The sequence below is a fragment of the Petromyzon marinus genome, chromosome 35 (assembly GCF_048934315.1).
Source record: "Petromyzon marinus isolate PM22_M1 ecotype Great Lakes invasive population chromosome 35, UKy_Petmar_22M1.pri1.0, whole genome shotgun sequence".
Taxonomy (NCBI): domain Eukaryota; kingdom Metazoa; phylum Chordata; class Hyperoartia; order Petromyzontiformes; family Petromyzontidae; genus Petromyzon; species Petromyzon marinus.
In genome coordinates this window covers 9,112,151-9,126,673 of record NC_133701.1, presented here as the reverse complement: position 1 = coordinate 9,126,673, position 14,523 = coordinate 9,112,151, and the positions used below count along the sequence as shown (strand labels likewise).

Sequence of the window (14,523 nt, the reverse complement as noted above, 5' to 3'; positions counted from 1 at the left end):
TACTCTCCATACTCTCCTGCTCGCTGCGCTCCCCTGCTGTTCTTCCGTGTAAATGTACGGGCTATGCAGTCAACACGATGCCGTATGAGGGCCTCGTAATGCTACATGGGTCATGGGAGGGGGCGTGGTTTGTATGACCAAACCTCACCGGGCTGCTCAGTGTGGATTGGTGAATTCCGGCAGTACTGTAGAGGTGGGAGAACAGAAGTACAGCGCAACAATGTAGGGATATGCTGGTCTACAGTCTTCTGCCCACCACATAGCCTGCGACTACCTGTCGTGCACGTGGTCACCCATCCAAGCATTATCCAGGCTCAACTGCGCCTATTTTCGGAGGTCTGATTAGATCGGGAGAAATCTGGCCGATTTTGTCAAATGCATTCCGCAGTGAGTTCCCCCGCTAATCTGGGAAAGCCTCGCTGATTTGAAAAATAATCCGGTTTAGTGCGACTGGTTTGAAGAAAGCGTACGTATATATGAGAAAAGAGCTCAAATTATTTATTTCTGTCAATGTTGCAAAGTGTAACCCCGAATACCTCGCCGAGGTATTTTTAATTTCTTCGAAATATTTGAGTCAAAATGGTTGCGTTCAACCGATTAATATTGTCGCGCAAAAAAAGCTCTATTGGACTTCTAGACCATTTTTGCGGATGGTACTACCAGCGTTTAATTACATCCTGTATACACTCTCACTACGTTCATTCATTCTGGTCGTGTCCATGAAATAAACTTCGTCAGATCAACGAGTGTTCTTCCAGCAACGGTACTTGAGTGATCATCGGCTGGGCACGGCTCCTCTAGCAGACGACACCGGAGCAGAGGAGCGAGCAAGCATCGTGCGCTCTACACAGGAGAGGCAGATCGTGTTCCGGGCCTGAAGAAGCCACAACCCTGGCTCTGGCTACGAGTAACGTGCCTACTCCTGTCTGCCAGAGACCCGGAATGTGTTCAGTGAGAATTTAAACCTCGGGTACTATGTTGGGAAATTAGACCCGTTTTATTTTGTCATTCCTTCAGATATTGGGAAGCCCACTGGATCTATGCACTTTTAAATGTATATGGAGAACTTATTCATTTAGAACTGCTCTTTGTGGTTAGTTTGTTGTCCTTCCCCCGCACCTCCGACTCGCATGGTTGGCTACGTACAGTCCGAAAAGACACATAACATACATAAGAAACGAAAGTGCTTGGAGGAACTCCACGTAGACTGGTGGAGAACACTAACAAGAGAAGTGTGCTCAATTCAATCACTAATTGGCCTACATACAGTGAGGGAAAAAAGTATTTGATCCCCTGCTGATTTTGTACGTTTGCCCACTGACAAAGAAATGATCAGTCTATAATTTCAATGGTAGGTTTATTTGAACAGTGAGAGACAGAATAACAACAAAAAAATCCAGAAAAACGCATGTCAAAAATGTTATAAATTGATTTGCATTTTAATGAGGGAAATAAGTATTTGACCCCTCTGCAAAACATGACTTAGTACTTGGTGGAAAAACCCTTGTTGGCAATCACAGACGTTTTTTGTAGTTGGCCACCAGGTTTGCACACATCTCAGGAGGGATTTTGTCCCACTCCTCTTTGCAGATCTTCTCCAAGTCATTAAAGTTTCGAGGCTGACGTTTGGCAACTCGAACCTTCAGCTCCCTCAACAGATTTTCTATGAGATTAAGGTCTGGAGACTGGCTAGGCCACTCCAGGACCTAAATGTGCTTCTTCTTGAGACACTCCTTTGTTGACTTGGCCGTGTGTTTTGGGTCATTGTCATGCTGGAATACCCATCCACGACCCATTTTCAATGCCCTGGCTGAGGGAAGGAGGTTCTCACCCAAGATTTGACGGTACATGGCCCCGTCCATCGTCCCTTTGATGCGGTGAAGTTGTCCTGTCCCCTTAGCAGAAAAACACCCCCAAAGCATAATGTTTCCACCTCCATGTTTGAAGGTGGGGATGGTGTTCTTGGGGTCATAAGGCAGCATTCCTCCTCCTCCAAACACGGCGAGTTCAGTTGATGCTAAAGAGCTCCATTTTGGTCTCATCTGACCACAACACTTTCACCCAGTTGTCCTCTGAATCATTCTGATGTTCATTGGCAAACTTCAGACGGGCATGTGTATGTGCTTTCTTGAGCAGGGGGACCTTGCGGGTGCTGCAGGATTTCAGTCCTTCACGGCGTAGTGTGTTACCAATTGTTGTCTTGGTGACTATGGTCCCAGCTGCCTTGAGATCATTGACAAGATCCTCCCGTGTAGTTCTGGGCTGATTCCTCACCGTTCTCATGATCATTGCAACTCCACGAGGTGAGATCTTGCATGGAGCCCCAGGCCGATGGAGATTGACAGTTCTTTTGTGTTTCTTTCATTTGCGAATAATCGCACCAACTGTTGTCACCTTCTCACCAAGCTGCTTGGCAATGGTCTTGTAGCCCATTCCAGCCTTGTGTAGGTTTATAATCTTGTCCCTGACATTCTTGGAGAGCTCTTTGGTCTTGGCCATGGTGGAGAGTTTGGAATCTGACTGATTGATTGCTTCTGTGGACAAGTGTCTTTTATACAGGTAACAAGCTGAGATTAGGAGCACTCCCTTTAAGAGTGTGCTCCTAATCTCAGCTCGTTACCTGTATAAAAGACACCTGGGAGCCAGAAATCTTTCTGATTGAGAGGGGACCAAATACTTACTTCCCTCATTAAAATGCAAATCAATTGATAACATTTTTGACATGCGTTTTTCTGGATTTTTGTTGTTGTTATTCTGTCTCTCACTGTTCAAATAAACCTACCATTAAAATTATAGACTGCTCATTTCTTTGTCAGTGGGCAAACGTACAAAATCAGCAGGGGATCAAATACGTTTTTTTCCCTCACTGTACATGTGCACTTATACAATCGTCCTGGGTTTATAAATGTACAGCACTAACATTATTTGCGATATGTGGGGGGTTGGGGGGAGTTCGGCATGTATATGTTGAACTTCTTTCGTACCGTAACACAAGCCAACCGTACTAATCTGAGGTGCGATGGAAAGACAACAAACTAAACACAAAAAGCAGTTCTAAATGAATAAGTTCTCCATCTACATTTAAAAGTGCACATACTCTAGCGGGCTTCCGAATATCGGATGGAAGAACGTTCCAGACGGCCGCGGAAGCGAATCCAAACGCGCTCAACATGGCGACCGGCGAGGTATCGCAGTTCCTTCGCGGCAAGCGCCGTCCACGCGCAACGAGCGTGACATCGCAACGCACGTCCGTTCGGCAAACGTGGGGAAGCCGACGCGCCTCGGCGAGCGGCGGACAGACGGCACGGCGCGACACGGATCGCACCTCCAGCAGCTCGTCCCCGATCTGGATCTGTCCGTCGTGGGCCGCCGCGCCGTCCGGGTGGACGCCCACGACGAAGACGCTCATGCGCGAGCGATCCTTGTTGCCCGCGAGGCTGAGGCCCAGGCCCCCGCCGCCGCGGCCCTTCTCCAGCTCCAGGGACAGCAGCTCGCCCGGCAGGTGGCCGTAGCGCTGCCGCAGCTTGTCTGTGGAGACAAAGGTCAAAGGTGAGTCCACCCCGTCCCCCCCCCCGTAGAGGCTTAGCAGACGTTTGGGGCAAGTGCCGTTAACGCGAGACACTGCGAAGGCCGGCGCAGGACGCGAGGGGGTGAGTGACCAGCACCGTCATCTGGCCTCCCCGAGCGGGGACATTGACACGTGCGCCACGCACACACGAAGCCCGAGGTAGGCCCGCCTGTGTAAGAGCAAATTTGCTGGGAGCGAGCGCCTGTATGTATTTACGTTGAACTTCTTCCGCACCGTACGTAGCCAACCGTGCTAATCAGAGGGGGGCGAGGTATACGTATAGTGCGTGGAGACTGTCGGGCAAAGTGCTGTTAGCGATGACCTATGAAGGCCGGCACGGCGCATGATGGGTGGTGTGGCCGAAACCGCCACCTGGCCAACCTTTGTTTTTGTCTCTCCAGTGCTCATGTTTAAACTCGGCATGAGGTACTCATTTAAGGCTGAGTCGACCTAGGGGATGCCCAGGACTGTTTCGGACATAATTCTCCACTGATGTCAGTCATGGCCAGGAACCGAACTCGGGGTCGCAGGGATCACGGTGCGTTGCGTTCATTAATTCATGTGTGCACACAATGAAAAGGCTACACTAGCACGGCAGGGACAGGTACTGTTAGCAAAGGCCTATCTCGGCCAGCGATTATGCTGTACCCGTTTAAGTCTGAATCTATACACGGGCGCCACAGGAAAACCAGAATAACCCAGGCGGGTGGTTGTGATGCTTGCGTAGCTCGCCTGACTGCACACAAAGAGAAGAGTGTGCCCCTATGCCACTCTCTTCAGCACTGGAGACTGTAATGGTCGTTGCTGCATTTTGCCGCCCCTGTGCGATGTCAGTGCTTGCTCATGAAACACAAACGAGCGGGTGGTGTGGCCAGGGTCAGGTGCAAATAAAGATTTCCCGTATAGCATTGACCGACTTTTGGGGCAAGTGCTGTTAGCGAGCACCTATGAAGGCCGGCACGTCACACGAGAGGGTGGGTTGCCAACACCGCGCCCGACTGGCCTTGTCTCCCCAGATACTCATTTAAGGCTGAGTTAACCTAGGAAAGGCCCAGGACAAGAAAAGCCAAGGGTGTTAAGATAATCGCCACCGGTGTTGGCCGTGAACGGGAATCGAACTCGGGTCGCCGGGTTCGTAGCGCAGCCACATTAACTTCTGCACTACCGCTCCACGCAATAACATGTGCAAACACATGCACAAAGAACACACACAAACACGCGATGACAACACACACGATGACAACACTCAAGACGGCAAATAACAACACAGCTGGGGACTGATTTCGGCCGGCACCGATGTAGTATTCATATAAAAAGCAGAGCTCTACAAAAGGGAGTCGCAAAACAGCAGCCTATAGTCAGGTAAATGTCCCGGCAAAGTGGGCCCCTGTGTCGTTCTGTTCACAATAATAACAGAAGTAGGGCACATTGGTATTTGCGACATTATTATTGCGTGCGCACAAGGCTATCGCCAAGGAATGCGGCAAGGTTTCACAGACACAGCCCGCAGAAGGTGGCGGACAATGTTATTCGTGTGTACCGTTCTTTATTCTTTTGTACGTCTGATGTCAGATGCACAGCAACAACGACAATTTCACATTCAGGTGGTCAAGCACAGAAAACCGCATCAGGAGTAGCGGAGGAGTGTAGCGCCACGACAGGAAACTGCGTCATTATACGGTCTGTTCTGGATGACCGGAACAGTTCAGTAATCCCAAGTGAGTACATTTTTTCTGGTACGTATCGAAGTTGAGCAAATTTGGACCACGACGCCGATACAACAATGGCCCACTCAGTTTCAAACGGCGTCAAAGGCGACCTTTAATGCCCACTGCGAAGCAGACTGCGTGTCTTTTGCGGTTAATCCACAAGCAGCGCGGTAATAACCGGGGCGGCATGCCGGGTTAAAAAACCGCGAACGTTCGGAACAAGCGACGGATCGTGGCCACAAACTCTAGGTCGGCGTCTTTGCCACCGGTGGCATTTTGCACGCGAATAAAACTCTAGATCTCTGTTTTTGTCAGGTCAGAGGCTTTACCTCTAGATTTCTAGTCAGACCAGAGATTTTTACCTCTGGATATCTCGTGCGAGATCAGAGGTATTACCTCTAGATCTATCATGTCAAGTTAGAGGTTTTACCGGCAGAAATCTCTGCTTTTGTCAGGTCTCTCTGATTTTGTGTGTTTAGTATGTTGCCCTTGCCCCCGCACCTCCGATTAGCACAGTTGGCTACGGACGGTGCGAAAGAAGTTCAACATACACGCATACCAACATCCCAGCGTGACTGCAAACAGTCAGTTCACCCGCGTACGTCCGGGACCATGGGATTTAAAGAGAAATGTCTCCATTTTTCTTGGGTCTTTCGGGAAAGTCACGTAGATAGGTTTAAAGAAAATAACAAAATAACATTATCGAGAAAGATGAACACATTACATACTATGCCCAGGAAAAAAGCCACTTCACAATCATACTAATGATTACCTGCATCGTTAAAGTGTCCAACATCTAAGTTGGACATCATGGAACCACACTTCTTCAGTTATTGTTTTCATACACAGTATTGATCGCGCATCTCAATCGCAAGGGACCTGTCAAACTAGGTTTGAACGCGATTGTAAGGTTCATAAGAGGTTTTTTGTTTGTTTGTTTTGGGTTAGATCACGTAAATAAAGGTGTCGTTAAACCTGCCAGCACCCAACACAGCCAATTATTAAGGTTTGTCACGTAAACAAAACACGCCAAGTCGTTACTAGGACGGCACTAGAACAGCAACACCAGCCTCATCAGGCGACAGCCAGAGTTGTGGAGAAATCCTCCTGCTTCGGTCTTAAACAGAGGGATAAATGTGATGTCGTCACTTGCGAGCCAATCAGGTGCGAAGACCAGATGGAGGGGCGGAGTTACGTTGGGTGGTGGCGGGTTAAACGCGATCTCACCCAGAAACCCTCTATTACGGATTTTGGTCTCGAATGCCTCCCACGTGTTAAGGTGACTACCGAGCTGGGAAAACAAATACTACAACAACAATAACAACAAAAACCTCGATAAAGACAACAAGAAAATTAAATGAGCGTACGATTCCTTTCGCGGACTGGCAACGTAAAGGGCACGAGACCCCTGGCTGAGAAAGTGCAGTGAAAGCCGTCGCTCTCATTCACATTCAATACGCCATCAACAATCGGCTGTGATGCTAAGTCATCCATTCTTAATGCCTGCAAAGGGGAATCTTTTGTTGGAAGCAGCACTATTGCAAAACAGCGGTTGTTAATAAGCACTTTGCTGGGTGTTTGCAGCCCTTGTCGGCAGGGGCGGAGTGGGGGGTGCAGCCGGGGGGGGGGGGGGGGAAGGGATATCCAATCAAAGATGTAAAGCCGAGATGTAAAGCCGAGATGTCACGTTGCCTACATGAAACGTTAAATAATAAACGTATCTAAAGCCTTCCAATCCAATGCCGCTGAACACATTTGATATGTGCGCCATTCGTTATTCAAAGGAAAGGTTATCACAGAGGCGCTGTGTGTCACAGATGGGTATAGTCTGCCAGTATGGGGCGATGTTGCTATGCGGTTTTACTCAATTATAGCTACTTTGCAGGTCAATTTTAAAATTTGCCAAACTCGGGCCATGACGCAGGAGCACACGTAGCTTCCTCTTCGATAAAATAAAGTCACGGGGAGGACATTTGACGTTCGTCGCGGATTGGACGTTGCGTGGATGTTTTTGGTGAAACCTCGGGTACTATGCTGGGAAATTAGTCGCGTGCCTACTCCTGTCTATCAGAGACCCGGAACGTGTTCATTGAGAATTTAAACCTTCGGTACCATGTTGGTAAATCAGACCCGTTTTCTGTTTTTCCTTCCTTCTGATATTAGGAAGCCACTGGAGCTATGCACATTTAACATCTGAATTGAAAACTCATGTATTTAAGAAGTGCTCTTTGTGTTTGGTTTGTTGTCCTTCCCCCGCACTTCCGCTTCGCACGGTTGGCTACGTACAGTCCGGGGAGGACAGCATGGCCAGCAGTATTAAGTATTAAAACGGGGCGGTAGCGTCGCGTTCGAACTGCAAACCTCAGAAGCGAGCGGCAAACGGGGCTATTCCGCTCGGCAATTACATGGCCCCACACTCTCAACGGCCGATTCCCTTGCATCAATATTCAACTTGCGTTTTTGACAAATTAATTATTATACTATATATGGGTTGTTGTTGTTTTTTTTAAGCAGCTGATAAAAGCCCGTCGGGAACATTCATCCAAATAGAATTTGATGCCGCCGCGGAAAATCTTCTATCAAGGCCAAGAATCATTTCAGAGAGTGCAGAAAAAAATTCCCCCCCGCCCCCAACCCCCTTGTACGCGGTGGCGGCTCGTTATAATAATACTTGCCCAAACAGTATTCTCAGGCTACACGGTGGGTCTTTGTAGAGTATGTCAGAGATCGTGCGTCTCACCTGTTACCCCTAGAAAGTGATTATACAAATCCACACGCGCAAACCGAATGAATAATTCATGAAAAAAAATCTATCGGAGCCTTTTAAAATATACACTTGAAAGCAAAACAACAACATGTTTTGATGATACCACAAAGAAACTGCAAGACAACGGGAACTGAATTCACAAGCCATCCCCCCCTCCTTTCCATCTGCATTTCACATTTCACTTGAGGTTGTAGTTGTAATAAAACTTGAATACTTTGGCTGCACCCCGTGTCGCGATTGCCAATTAGGTAATCGTGGCTTAGGGAAAACATCCGAACGCCCTTGGCTTTACGTGCAAATGAGGTGGCCGGGTGGCACAGAGGTCAGAGAGGGTGACCCAGGACTGCGGAGGACCTGGGTTCGATACCTGTGATTAAACCGGGTTCTCAAGTGCAGCGAGCTAATTGTCTCAGGACGTTCACCAATGACGACAACGCAAGACAACCCACCACATTCAATTTTATTCTGCACTCAATTTGGCGAAATTCCAGCTCTAAGAATAAACAAAAAAAAAGATCATTACTTCGTGTGGCAGCGTAAGTGTGAAACTGCTGTGCGCCCCGCCCCCACCCCCCCGCCAAGGTCGCTTGAAGGGATCTCCGCGGTAGCTCTGCGATATTCGCTTCATTTGGGCCGTTCTCGAACACAACTGATTGCGCTGCTCTGCGAGAGAGCCACGGAGAGGGTGTTTCGCTCATCTCCCTGGCGTGGCGACAGCGCAACGGGCATAACATTTGGGAAGAGGAAAAAATAATTGGATGTTTTTATTAAAAACACACGCGACTCCTGTTTAAGGATGAGAGGTCTCCCGCCCAGTGCCCCCCGAAGTTCCTAATCGACTCTCCGCCCCGTCGTTCCCGCACCACGCCCCGTGGTCCCGCACCACGCCCTGTCATCCCGCACCACGCCCCGTCATCCCGCACCACGCCCTGTCATCCCGCACCACGCCATCCCGCACCACGCCCCGTCATCCTGCACCACGCCTCGTCATCCCGCACCACATCCTGTCATCCCGCACCACGCCCCGTCATCCCGCACCATGCCCTGTCATCCCGCACCACGCCCTGTCATCCCGCACCACGCCCTGTCATCCCGCACCACGCCCTGTCATCCCGCACCACACCCTGTCATCCCGCACCACACCGTCATCCCGCACCACGCCCTGTCATCCCGCACCACACCCTGTCATCCCGCACCACACCGTCATCCCGCACCACGCCCTGTCATCCCGCACCACGCCCTGTCATCCCGCACCACATCCTGTTATCCCGCACCACATCCTGTCATCCCGCACCACATCCTGTCATCCCGCACCACGCCCTGTCATCCCGCACCACATCCTGTCATCCCGCACCACATCCTGTCATCCCGCACCACATCCTGTCATCCCGCACCACATCCTGTCATCCCGCACCACGCCCCGTCATCCCGCACCACGCCCTGTCATCCCGCACCACGCCCTGTCATCCCGCACCACATCCTGTCATCCCGCACCACATCCTGTCATCCCGCACCACATCCTGTCATCCCGCACCACATCCTGTCATCCCGCACCACGCCCTGTCATCCCGCACCACGCCCTGTCATCCCGCACCACATCCTGTTATCCCGCACCACATCCTGTCATCCCGCACCACATCCTGTCATCCCGCACCACGCCCTGTCATCCCGCACCACATCCTGTCATCCCGCACCACGCCCCGTCATCCCGCACCATGCCCTGTCATCCCGCACCACGCCCTGTCATCCCGCACCACGCCCTGTCATCCCGCACCACGCCCTGTCATCCCGCACCACACCCTGTCATCCCGCACCACACCGTCATCCCGCACCACGCCCTGTCATCCCGCACCACACCCTGTCATCCCGCACCACACCGTCATCCCGCACCACGCCCTGTCATCCCGCACCACGCCCTGTCATCCCGCACCACATCCTGTTATCCCGCACCACATCCTGTCATCCCGCACCACATCCTGTCATCCCGCACCACGCCCTGTCATCCCGCACCACATCCTGTCATCCCGCACCACATCCTGTCATCCCGCACCACATCCTGTCATCCCGCACCACATCCTGTCATCCCGCACCACGCCCCGTCATCCCGCACCACGCCCTGTCATCCCGCACCACGCCCTGTCATCCCGCACCACATCCTGTCATCCCGCACCACATCCTGTCATCCCGCACCACATCCTGTCATCCCGCACCACATCCTGTCATCCCGCACCACGCCCTGTCATCCCGCACCACGCCCTGTCATCCCGCACCACATCCTGTTATCCCGCACCACATCCTGTCATCCCGCACCACATCCTGTCATCCCGCACCACGCCCTGTCATCCCGCACCACATCCTGTCATCCCGCACCACATCCTGTCATCCCGCACCACATCCTGTCATCCCGCACCACATCCTGTCATCCCGCACCACGCCCCGTCATCCCGCACCACGCCCCGTCATCCCGCACCACACCCTGTCATCCCGTACCACACCATCCCGCACCACACCCTGTCATCCCGCACCACACCCTGTCATCCCGTACCACATCCTGTCATCCTGCACCACGCCCTGTCATCCCGTACCACACCATCCCGCACCACGCCCTGTCATCCCGCACCACGCCCCGTCGTTCCCGCTCCACGCCCCGTCATCCCCATGTAACGCCGGTAAGCGGTTTGACCTTAGTGAACGTTTCTTTTACAATTATTTTTTTTATGTATAGAGCTCACGAGCGTATATTTTTTCCCGTTGTGTGTACCGACGACCACAATTGAATTTAAAATACGCAAATGGCTGTTTAAATGTGTTGCGCATCACGTAACGCGACGATTGTGTGTTGATACTCAATTCTCCGATGAGCCGCAATTTATATAATGGTTTTAATATCGTTAACAAACAAAGAGACAACTTTGAATAAGCAGGTTACAGGCAGAATTATCACCAACATTCATAAAGATACTGTGGCAAAGCGGTGATATATGAATAATTGATATAGGCTATTCGTCAATGCACGTGTATATACTGGAATAAAGCGTGGGTACTCCCACCTCTTCCAAGCTGTCTGGCCAGCATGGAAGAGTAGGCCAAACATCCTCTAGAGGGGCTCTCTAGAGTTTTCTTTACCGGAGGCCCGTCTGTTGGCAGTGGTGTGACACCACTAGCTTTAGCCTTTTTAATACGTTAATCATCATCATGATTGTGATTTCTCATGACAGAGTGAGTCAATCTCTTTGTCCTCTCTCTCCTATGAAAAATTGTCATTGTCTGTAACGCAAGCCGACTATACGCTCGTCTGTTGTAAGGCAGTGTTCATGACAATGTGGTGACTTTGTCGTCTTAATGTGAACCACTCCACAGTAAGTCATCCATCCATCTGTCAGTCACAGTGTTTGCCAAAATAATGTTTCTCTTTGCCGGGCCCAGTAAGGGCTCACTCTGACCGGAATGAAACGTGAACCGACAATCCCAACGACGAGTGACGTTTGCCATGTGATCTCTCGCCTAGGTACAAAAAAAAACTCTTGGCAATGTCCCACTCATCGCAGCGAGTTGCGTGCCGTGTGCTGGACTTACTGCGGTATTGCACTCTGCACAAATACTCCCCAGTACACCCTACTCGTGGGCAGCTACCTGTTTACGGAAATAAACGGGTGAGTGGCGAGTGTCTGGTGAGTGTGTGTGTGTGTGTCCAAATTTCTGGTGGGTGTGTTTGTCCAAAAGTCTTCGAATAGCCGGGGTGGTTGTAACCTTCTGGCCCGTACAGACAGACTGGACATTTGTGAAACAGAGCTTTATAGCTCATCGTATTCCTCCAGTATAAATACTGATTCTGATGTACGCCTGCAATGCAGCACGATTCAATTCAAATCAATTTATAACATTTTTGACATGCGTTTTTCTCACTGTTCAAATAAACCTACCAATAAAATTATAGACTGATCATTTCTTTGTCAGTGGGCAAACGTACAAACTCAGCAGGGTATCAAATACTTTTTTTCCCTCACTGTACACACATACAGACTGTGGAGGCAGCAGGGAAGGTTGGTGGATTGTACACAGATGTTGTGAAACTCGCTTACAGCGGGCATCGGAGTGCGATACCCTGGCTCGCCAGAAGGCGGAAAAGTGAGTGGACTAATCGCAATCTGTTTCCATCTGTACGGGGATGGAGCAATGCACCCGGCATGTTTGTGTTTTCTTCGGGTTTCTCCGGTTTCTTCCCCAGTTGTATAATAATAAACTCAACTCATCATTGCATTGGCTAAAAACATTTTTAAAGAAATAAATCATTAAATATAAGTGCGAGTGGTGTGAGGTGTCTTGGGTCAGGTGAGGGGGCTGGTGAGCAGTGTGTATCTGGTGTATGGTGAGTTTCTGGCAAGTGGCGAATTTGTGCATGATCAATGTCAGCTGAATGTCAGGTCACTGGTGAGTATTTGGTGAGTGTCAGGTGGCTGGTGTCTGGTGACGATAGTGTCGGTGGCCTGGAGTGAGGAGTAGTGGCGCAGCGCTTAGCTAACTGTGCTCATGAATCCAACGACCGTTGTTCTGCCAATATGCGTGGAACGATATCTTAACTGCCCCTGGACCCCTCCTTTAACAAACCCGCACTGACCAGCAGGTTGAAATATGGTCAAATAAACCGCATAACTTACAGTGTGTGGGGAAGCCTTCCTATCCAGCAGTGGATTTGACACAAGCTTGAACATTTAGATGATTGATTTAAACGCAATTGTGAGACTGAGTGGTGGCGCCAGTGGTTGGCACAAAGCAAGAAAAACCCAGAAACGAGAGTTCGATTCCCTGTCGTGGCTAAATCGGTGATGGATGACATCTGAACCGGTCCTGGACCCCCCTTAACGAACCCTACAATGACCAGCATGGTGAAGTATGGTCAAACAAGCCCCATGGGCAGCAAAGTGTGAGGAAGCCTTCATATAGCAGAGGATTAACAAAGGATTGTAAGTTGTTATTAGTGTTTTATTAATATTTTCTTTACGTATGTACGTTGAACTTCTTTCACACCGTACGTAGCCAACCGTGCTAAATCGGAGGTGCTAAGACGTGCATATATATAAAATGTATAATTGTATATCTATTTGTTCTTGTTGAGTGGGCAAAACAACATCTGGACTTGCCACCCAGTTAACTTGTGATGGCACCATGACCTAAACAGGGCACTGTGCACTAGCGGCGATTAGATCCATGACCAGGTGTGTGCGTGTGCACGTATGCGGTAGTGTCGTGGTTAGTGCGCTGCGCTGGGAACCCGTGACCATTATCTGAAGCGGTCCTGGGCCTCCCCTAGGTCGACTCAGCCACAAATATGTACCTGGTGCGGTGTGTAAACATCGCCACTGGGGAGACAAAGGAGGCAGGGTGTGGTGTTGACTACTGACCCTCTCGTGTATCGTTCTGGCCTGCATCAGTACTCGCTAACAGCAATTGCCCCAAAAGTCTGTTCAGCCTATACGGGGGATCTTTGCCTTTAAACATCACCACTGGGGAGACGAAAGTGGTCGGGAGTGGTGCTGGCCACCCACCACCCCCTCGTGTGCCGTGCTTGGCCTTCATAGGTGCTCGCTAACAGCGCTTTCCCCATAAGTCCGTGAAGGCTATACGGGGGGGACCTGTCTTTGTGTGTGTGTGTGCGCGCGTGTGCTCGTGTTGTTTTGATACCGCTTGCTGCCGACACCTGCGGGTGTTTCTCCATGTGACGCGCGCTCTCGCACGTCCGTTGCCAAGTGGTCCCCCCTCCTCTATTGTGTCTTCTCTCCTCCATCCCTCGTGCACCCGCCCACGCCTCCAAACCTTACTTAACCCCCCCCCCCAACCCGCCCGCTCCCCCAAACAAAGAATAAGCGGCCCCTCTGTCCTGCCATAACGTGGATCACATTCCAGTCGCTATGGCGACGGTGCCCCGTTTCCAGGGAGAGGTGGTGCGCCAGTGGTGGATGTTGCCTAGCAACAGTTTGGGTTGACGTGGGAGCAATTCCGGTGCTTCTTACGTAAAGTCCACCGTCAGAGACGCGTTAATTTCTTCTTGGATTATTTTCGGTGGAATGTAAAACCCGTTATCAATCCACTGCTGGGTGAACGCCACCGTACACCTTTAGGTCATGCGTTTTTTTTTACTATAATTCACCGCGCTGGTTAGAGCGGGTTGGTGAAGGGGAGCGTTCGGGACCGGTCTAGCTGTCGCTCGCCGCTATTGTTAGCCGTGGCCGGGAATCAAACTCGGGTCCGTCGGTTTCCATAGCTCAAGGCGCCAACTGCTCCGCTGACGTTTTTAGCTTAATTTCATTCATCTACTCCGCGTACAGATCACCATCACCACCACCAGCAGCAACCAACGAGCTGGACAGGAAACAGACGCGGCTAACAGAAACTAATAATTGGCAATCAACCGCTAAGTTGCGGTGCGGTGCAACGTCAAGTTTGTGTTTTTGTCAAGAGGGACATTCTGCAGAGCGGTT

At 50.6% G+C, this 14,523-nt stretch overlaps 1 protein-coding gene across 3 annotated transcripts in view; it reads right to left on the bottom strand.

Annotated features, from left to right (window-relative positions):
- LOC116948936 (multiple PDZ domain protein-like) overlaps positions 1–14,523 on the bottom strand; it is a 169,847-nt gene that overhangs the window by 49,529 nt on the left and 105,795 nt on the right. For all 3 annotated transcript variants that reach the window (XM_032966232.2, XM_032966236.2, XM_032966235.2), the window contains one exon: positions 3,326–3,528. In XM_032966232.2, the coding sequence (XP_032822123.2) occupies positions 3,326–3,528 (203 nt within the window). The remainder of the gene's footprint in view (positions 1–3,325; positions 3,529–14,523) is intronic.